At 38.2% G+C, this 9248-nt stretch overlaps 1 protein-coding gene across 1 annotated transcript; it reads right to left on the bottom strand.

Moving 5' to 3' along the window:
- Positions 1–207: 207 nt before the first annotated feature.
- LOC140118911 (gastricsin-like) lies at positions 208–8880 on the bottom strand. Its single transcript, XM_072137359.1, has 9 exons — positions 8804–8880; positions 7851–8004; positions 7652–7769; positions 7252–7370; positions 6009–6208; positions 5044–5151; positions 810–957; positions 618–716; positions 208–494 (listed from the first exon to the last, which is right to left on the bottom strand). Exons 1-9 carry the CDS (start codon positions 8857–8859, stop codon positions 342–344), a joined length of 1155 nt encoding a protein of 384 aa, XP_071993460.1. The 5' UTR covers positions 8860–8880; the 3' UTR covers positions 208–341.
- Between the last annotated feature and the right edge of the window lie 368 nt (positions 8881–9248).

Raw genomic sequence — 9248 nt, 5'->3', positions numbered from 1 at the left:
ACAGAGTAGCCTCTGACTGTGAAAATGTAACCCCCCAATCAGCTACTTCTCACTATTTCCCCTCCCCTCTCCACAGACTTGTAGTTTGCTATTGATGATGAATTCTTAAATGTTTCTTTTTATATAGTTATGTGAAATTCTTCTGTCTGTGCTTGAATCTATTAGACTAAAGCAAATATAATAAAAAAGAAGTTTGAGAACCAATAATTTAATATCAAAATTAGAATTTATTCTCCATCAGACCAATTTGAACTTTGGGTGATAAATGTCACAAGGGCATATCTTGAATATTTTTAGGCTTTTACATTCACTCAAGGTTTAGGAACAGAAAGCATATTTCTTTAGGCCATGGCAGCAAAGCCAACTTGGTTATTTCCAAAGTCATAAATAGAATAGTATTGCCGAAGAAAGACATCTCCCAGAATCCAAAGGGGCTGACCATTTCTAGAAGGCAGGTATGTGGACTCGAATCCAACAACACAGTATCCATTAATCTGAAATATACAAAAGGTTTTGTTTCCACATGAATACTTACATGCTATTTTAACAGATGTAGCTAGATTGTACAGTTAGTACAAATTAATAATCTCCTTGCATATTGTAGAAGACTCGCATACCTGTAAAATGTATCCTGAAGGAGGGATGGAGAACTGAACTCCACTGATAGAAAAGCTGATCGGGGGTAGACTTTGGACATTGTTACAGTTTACATAGTACTGTGTAGAAAAATACAGAGTTTAAAGTAGTAAATTGGTGTGAGAATTAAAAGACTATTACACTTCTAGAAGGAAACATAGAAACATTGTTACCTCTCCATCTTGCCCTTCCTGGGCACCAATATATTGTAACAGATTGCCCAGGTATTGCTGTGGGATGGTAAGAAGAGGAGTTCCTGTATCCACAATCCCCTGGCAGCCCTGACTGCACCAGCCACTTGCCTGACCATTTACAGAGAACCTGAATGAAAGGAGTTAAAGAGGCAAGAATCAATTGTTTTGTTCCATTTGTAGATATGGGATACATTTTGTTATTTAATAGATAAAAAATTTTGAGTTTTGAGAGATATGTAACATGTTTCTTAATTGTATGTGTTTTTTTATCTTAGTAATTCTAAACTATATTTACTATTTCTTAACCCCCTTAAGACATTTAAAATGCAATACAACTATAATAGCATATGATAGTTGCCTCTGGAATTGGCGAAGCAGTCGGGTAAAGGTTAATTGTGTGTAGGGTTCACATTGTAATATTGTATCAATTGTTTAAATGAAGGAAAGTAAACAAAGGGCCACATTTACTAAGGGCTTTGCGCCAGTTTTCTGACGGACTTTGCACTTTCTTTTAGGTGTAACTGCTTGCGCAGGTATTTAAGAAGTGTTTGCACCATAAATGTGTTGCACGCAACCGTTTTGTGGCACAGCTGCACTAGGCATCATGCAACACAAATTAGGGGGCGTTCCGGTGCTCAGTCTGATTGTGTGCCTGATTTAAAATGTGAAGTCTGTTGCTAGCCCTATGTTAAAGGAGCACCACAAAAAAGTTGGTGAACTCTGTCGGGCCAGTGCAGTGAAGCAACAGATTCATGATTTCTGGTGCACATTTCTGTCACCAGGGACCTCATTTTCACTAAAGGCAGGTTCCAGAAGCCCATCACACCTGCAGTGCAAAAATGCCTCTCTACCTTTTCTAAGCATTTGCATTACAATATAATTGTGTGTTATAGCTTACCTTGCACCCTGACAAAATCCTGGTGTAGTCCCAGGGGTTGGGCTTTGGTTTGGATGCATTTAAAAAAACATGTGACTTGCGTGTGCTGCAGACTCCTCAGATCTTAGCCCCACATTTGTGCTCCTGTACAGCTCCTCCCCCTGTTCCTTAACAGAGGTCACAGCCTGGTGAGATGACAACAGTGGGGGTGGGAGGAGCTATACAGGAGCATAAAGGTGGGGGCTAAGATCTGAGGAGTAAGTAACACAGACAAGACACATGTTGTTTTTTGAAATGCATCCAAACCAAAGCCCAGCCCCTGCGACTACCCCAGGATTTTGTCAGGGTGCAAGGTAAGTTATAACACACAATTATATTGTAATTCAAATGCTTAGAAAAGGCAGATAGACATATTTGCACTGTAGGTGTGATGGGCTTCTGCAACCTGTCTTTAGCGAAAATGAGGTCCCTGGTGACAGTTTCCTTTAAGGAATCTGGTGCACCTAGCATTATACACAGGGAGGGCACTTTTAGTGCAGTTTCCCACATTCTTAATAAATGTGCCCCAATGTGTATGTAATGTAACATGCATTGAGTAAGCAGCTTGACTAAATACATTTGTTTGGTTGGACCCCAGGACACATCTGTGAATCAAAGAGATTATTACAACTACTAAACTAGGTGTCTACAAAATGGTCTTATTGGACCTATGGTACCCCTCAGAGGGAGGGGAAAAGATATGAGGCAAGAAAAAGTTCAAAGATTGGTAAAAGAAACAAAATTTTATTGTATATATGGTAAAAACACATAACCAAAATTAGACATTTAGTAAAAAGAGTTATATGACAGGGTTGCAAAGTTACAGGGTGACCATACAGCAGAGAAAGAAAACCGTGGGATGAGTGGATGTGCAGAGTGTCCGGGGATGACTGCTGCCCCATCATCCCCGGACACTCTGCACATCCACTCATCCCACGGTAAGGACTGGTATTTATATGGCTCACATGGCGAGTCTTATACTAGGCATGAGCTTTGCTATGCCATTACTAATGTGCATGTAATCATGCCATTAATACACTTGCACCTTTTTGTATACCAGCCCATTTAAATTGTCCAACCTTCTGTGCAACGTGCTGTGTCCGGGTATGACTGTTTTCTTTCTCTGCTGTATGGTCACCCTGTAACTTTTTACTAAATGTCTAATTTTGGTTATGTGTTTTTACCATATATACAATAAAATTTTGTTTCTTTTACCAATCTTTGAACTTTTTCTTGCCTCATATCTTTTCCCCTCCCTCTGAGGGGTACCATAGGTCCTGTAGATCGCATCAATATATGGGGCACCTTTGGTGCAACTACTAGTACAGTACAGTCTCTATAACTAAATGTATAGTCATCTCTGTACAATCTCTGTTTTCAATTTTTTTGTTGTAAAATGGTCTTATTGTATAATACAGCCTCTGTATCTAGGTGAATTGTAATATAGATTTCTCTTATGTGAAGTTATGATCTCATGTAAATAAAGTTAATTGAGAAAATCATAACAGGAGGAGAGGTAGACCAGGAATTGAGCATCACATGATATGTCAGAGGTTCATATGACACTATGTCCTATTCATTTCTTCTATGGATACCTTTCAGAGGACTAAAGCAATCCATACAATTTTTAATTCTTTTAGAGCAGGGGTGCCAAACTCATTTTAAGTGGGGGCCACATCAGCCTCATGGTTGTCTTAAAGGGGTTTTCCCGCGAACAAAAGTTATTCCCATCCGCTGGAGCTGACCGAGATCATCGAGCGATGGGCCTAACTTTTGCTCTCGGGAAACCCCCTTTTTTTATTACTTTATAATTGTAAATTATACAGAATTACTATTACAATCAGCCCTATGATGGCAACCACAAAGCTGAAAGTATTGTTAACTCCGTAGTGCTCCACCTCCAATATATCAGAAGCTAGTGCTCAGCCTGCAATATATCGGACATGAGCTCTTCCTGCTTCTCTAACGTCACCCTGTCTGGCAGAGGGTGACGAGTGTAAGGGGCAGGTGGGGATTGCAAGGCAATCAATGCAGACTGGCCAGTTACAGTGATGTAAGTAATGACAGATCGTGTCATGACGGATCTATGTCATGACAGTTCATGTCATGACTGATCTCAGTCTTGACAGATCGTGTCATGACTGATCTATGCAGTAACAGATTGTGTCATGACAGATCATGTCACAACATATGTAAGTCACGACAGATCTGACGCTCTCCAACGTCACCATTCTGCATTTGGTGGTGTTGGAGAGATACGTGTGATCTGTCCATTAGGTACTGATGCACAATCACTATTACACCGCCTCCCCCAATCGTCCATTTTTCCTTGCTTTATTCCCACCGTCTGGTTTGCCTTACATCATGCCCCCTATTGTCCATTTTTCTTTCCCTCCCAAAGCACTTGTAAGTGCGTTGCGATAGTCGAAGTAGGAGTATTGCACGCGGTGTGCAGGGAATGTAGTAGTGCACGTGGTGTGTGGAGGATGTAGTAGTGCACACGTGTTTGGAGGAGGTAGTGGTACACGCAATTTGATAACATGCTACTAAAACTATAAACCTTCTAAAATTCGTAAAAAATAAGCAAACGTAAAAAAATTATAGAAATACAAAGAAGACAAAATTTGGGGTAAGACTTTTTACGACTGTCTCAAAATAAGTTTTATAAGTTAAAGTGTTAAAAGGTTATTATGACACAACGAGACACTGTCAGATTTAAAAAATCTGTGCCCCTCATCCCCTTCCCGCCCGCCAACAGCCACAGTGCCCCTCATCCCCTTCCCGTCCGCCAACAGCCACAGTGCCCCTCATCCTCCTCCCCTTCCCCCAGCAGCTACAGTGCCCCTCATCTTCCTCCACTTCCTCCAGCAGCTACAGTGCCTCACACCACCCCAGCAGCCACTGCCCCGCTGTGGAAAAAAACCCTCCCCTTTCTCCACTCTCCCAAAGCAGCAGCCGTCCTCTTTGTCCTTTCTCCTGTGTGTGCTCATTGTACGAACCAGCTCTGAAGCATATAATACAGGAGTGAAGACAAAGAGGATGGCTGCTGCTTCAGGGGAACGGGAAAAGGTGAGTTTTGGAGTTACCCTTCCAGATAACACAAGGACTCTTGCCGTATTTGGCCCACGGGCCATATGTTTGACACCCATGACTGATTTTTAGATTCATGTACATTAGAAAAATTAATGTCTATAGAAACATTTTCAGATATACTGTACCTCATAATGAAAACCAGAATTTAAGTAAAATAAAATCCTTATTGTGAAGACATAAAATGAATTTAACATTAATACTCACTCATCAATAGCAATCTGCCAGTAAATCTGTTCAGTCACAGGAGCCCAAACAATCTGACCAGAATACAGGCTGTTGTCCACTCCTCCAAGTATCACTTCTCCAGATTGCCTTTAGAAAAAAAAGGGGAATATTGCATTCCACACTTTATTTATTTGTATTCCATTTTGACAAATATTTTAACAGCATGAATGAGATGGGTTCCAATAATTTTTAATTCTTTTTATAAGTAAATAAGTCATTTTTGGTAAATAACAGATAGTTTTAGTTCTGACATAAACACATTTAGAAATTCACGATATGCAAGGTCTCACAGTTCAAGGGTTGTGAAATTATGTGGTTTGTTATTTGGTAGACATTGGCGGCATGCTATATATTACTTGTAAATATTTGGCTTCTTTTAATCAGATCTAGATGTTCTAGCCCCTATAGAGCATACTTTGTGCTCCAGTTTTCTGATGTACAAGGCATGAAAAAGTAGTAATTTTGGGCACATGCCACAAAACTTTAGATTTTTCATCCTGTTTGTGCCACTTAAGCCTCTTTGTAAAAAGTGGTGGTGCACAAAGCAAAATATATTTACTATAATTTGCATTAAAAAAAACTTGTGGAGACAGGTGGGGCCTGGCATAGATTTCAATTGTAATGCAGCGTTGAGGTCAGGACCACTTATAAACTGCAAAATATTTATTGCGCCAGTTTTAATACATCTGCCTCTTACTGCTGTTTTACTGCTGTGTTAGTTTTCTAAACAATAACAGTTCAAATGTTGCAGATTCTCATAATGACAGGGATAACCTTGTAGAAAGCATGTCGGATATATTATAATCTCCAACTTTTGACAAATGGATTATAGTTGAAGTCATAGTCCAGGGGAAAAGTGCAATATAACCAGATCTAAAAGAATTAAAGGGTTGGTAGGGTAGATTTAATTTATAATTGTTCTTGTTTGAAATTGAAATACTCACTCAGTAAGATAGAAACTAAACACTGGCTGTGGTATAAGATTTTGTTGTATTAACCCTTGTACAGCAGTTGTAGCTTCTTGGGCAGAGAGTGATTGATATGCCATTCCAAAAATCCCATCAAATTTTGCATAATAAAAAAAGCTGCTAGGTTCTGTGACACTCAGACCAAATTCCTGATTTTGAATCGCCAGACCTTGTACCTACAAAATACAATGGTAAAACTGACTTTTCATTAATACTCTATAAAACAGTGATGGCAAACCTTTCAGATACAGAGTGCCAGCTACAACCAAAACCCACTTATATGTCGCAAAGTGCCAACATGAAAATGTAAGCAGTAACCTATTGATCTCTGCTGTATAACATGTTTCAATAGTATTGGCGTCCTTAGTTCACCAATACAATAGAAAGATGATGAAGAAATATGGATTGTAGGGGACCCAGAGCAGGAGCTCCAATGACATTCCATCTCTATCCACACTTTCTTGCTCCTCCTGTAGTCCTGGCAGCCAAGGACGTTGCTTTAAAATAGCGCTGAGCATGGCATATCCAGGGCTGTATTGGACTGCAGGAAGTCCTTGAGTCCTTTCTGGCAAACTCTGCATTGGGGTGAAAGCCTGGGTGCCCATAGAAAGGGCTCTGAGTGACACCTCTGGTACCCGTGCAATAGGTTCGCCACCACTGCTATAAAATATGTTAACCCAAATATATGTAAGCAATAAAAATTAGAGCCATAATAGTACAGTACTTTTGCTGTAGGCTATGCCCTAATACTTTGCAGTGCTTTCAAGTAGCTGACACAGATGCTACATCCCTGTCGGATGCCCGCTGTATTATACAAATGACACTTTGCTTTCAGTGCTGAAATATATAAAATTTATCATATAGCAATATAAATACAATCTTTCTATCTCTTTATACACTTTGAATAAACAGTTAAAAAAAATTGTTATATCCTGTTCCAGAAACAACCCCCACTAAAACGAAAAAGATAAAAGCTATGGTTGTCACAATAGGGTTTAACTTTCACAAAAGGGTCTTCAAGCTTATAAAAGTGATAGAAAATAAAAGGTAAACAATTACAAAGCCAAATGATTAACAACATTGATACTTTCATTTACATTTACACATATCTGTTACTGTTTAAGTCAAAAGGTTGGTGAAAATAGATGTTGTATTTGGTACACACCTGACAAAACTTAGATTTAGTTTTATTTGAATATTCTCACTTACGGACACTCACAGTGACTGTATCATAGCCCAACACTCCAGTCATGCTGCCACTCCCGTATGACATTGCAAACTGTTGGTTATTGGTAGTGTAGGTAGATGACTGCTCTGGATTAAAAAGTGGATGATTTGCTGGTGACAACAAAAATACACCGAGTATAAGAAACAGCAGTGTTATGCGGACACATCTGTTAAAAAGCCTATATCTTAGCTTTTATATTAGAAGTGCAATTAATAATAGATATTAGAACAGAAAACATGGAAAACAGATAACATCTGTGTGTCAAATTATAAAGTCCAGTGCTCTTTTCAAACAATATTTTCCTTTTTTTTTAAAATAACATAATTTCATGCACTATTACATACACTATATTTAAACTTAACACTATAATACTTCATTAAATGATACCTACTGCAAGCTTGACTCTGACAATAAGTAGAAGCAACCCAAAGATTAGAAGAACCAGTATCAAAGGCAACTAGAAAGTTCTGTGGAGGCGTCCCAATGCTAATCTCACCAAAGTAATAGTTCTGCAAAAATACGCAATTACATATATTGATCAAATGTTGTTTGTGATGTCATTAAAAGTACTTGTATTTAACAGTACATACATTCAAGTACATGGGCTCATAGACCACTCCATAGTCTTGACTGTTTAGATTGTACTTTATGGCTGGTTCTTTAACATGAGTCTTCACAAAATCCTTAAGGATTCCTTTATCCCTTAAAGTCTCCCTTATTGACTTTAGTTTCTTCAATGGGACCCTTAAAGAGAAAAGATACATTGGTGTCTTATTATCCAAAACCTATGACCTGGCCATCAGTACTGAAACCCCCAGGAAGAAGGTTCAAAGCACTGTAGAATGTCTATGATCTCCATTCTCCCATTAAGAACACTGATTGATGTGACAGTCATATGTGTCAACAAGGTATTGGAGGTGTCCACATCATTTGATAGTTTGTATGCAGACATAGTTTACAGAAAAAGTTTCGCAAAACTGTGCATAGTTCTTTAGTGTTTTAATGTTCATGTATTCTTATGTTCCACCCTAGAAGAAGAAAACTAAAAATAGTGCTGTCATACAATGGAGTTCACCCACTATATATCACTGATTCGGTGCTGCTTCCAGAACAAATCTTTTCATAAAACTAACTTTGTAGAACAATAAACATTTGCAATAAAACAAAAAACAAAAAGAGTATACAACATATTCACTAGATGATGCAAGTGGGAAACACAAATTTATGCAATGCTGCCTGCTGGTTGAGCCTTTGGAAAACAAAATCGTCAAAATTGACATCCAAAGTTATGATTGAATTCCCAAAATTGTGTATTTGTTACAGATTCTTATATGTTCCTGTGGAAAGCTAGATATCCCTCTCAGGGACAGGACTTTGAATGCTGCTGTAGTTCAGGATCAGTACAAGGTAAGAAAATCATTTGCAAAATAATTCAGCTATAAACACAGGTAATTTGTTCTAAGTTGTATAAATTTTGTGATATTTTATTAAAAGTCCTCATCTAGGTCCTCATTATATTATACCTTTTCATTAATATACTCACCTTACTTGCCCCTCAGACATATGGAGGTAAATGCATAATATAATTAACCACTTCATTATGATATCTTCACAGCTCAGCACTGTGTAGGTAAGAAAGTTCACATTCCCCCTTTTATATTCTCAGGTCAGTCCTGTGGCAATGAATTCTCCTCTTCCTCCTTCTTTCTTATCAGTTGTTTTATGTTCTAATACCTGATCCAAATTTCTCTTACAGATTAGAACAACCAAGCAGCTAGGAAAAACAAACGTAGCTTCTGTTGCTTAAAAAGCACAATAGTTGTAACCTTTTTTCCTTTTTTCTAAATTATCTTTATCTTGGTTTATTGAAAAATCAAACATAAAAGGAAAGTAAGAACAACCTGTTCATATTTTACAAAGTCATATGCAATAAGGGACTACAATTTTTGACTGGTAAAATTACATTGCAAATAAAAACTGGAAAGTAT

Source organism: Engystomops pustulosus, chromosome 2 (genome assembly GCF_040894005.1).
Source record: "Engystomops pustulosus chromosome 2, aEngPut4.maternal, whole genome shotgun sequence".
Classification (NCBI taxonomy): Eukaryota; Metazoa; Chordata; class Amphibia; order Anura; family Leptodactylidae; genus Engystomops; species Engystomops pustulosus.
This window is presented reverse-complemented; position numbering and strand designations above follow the sequence as displayed.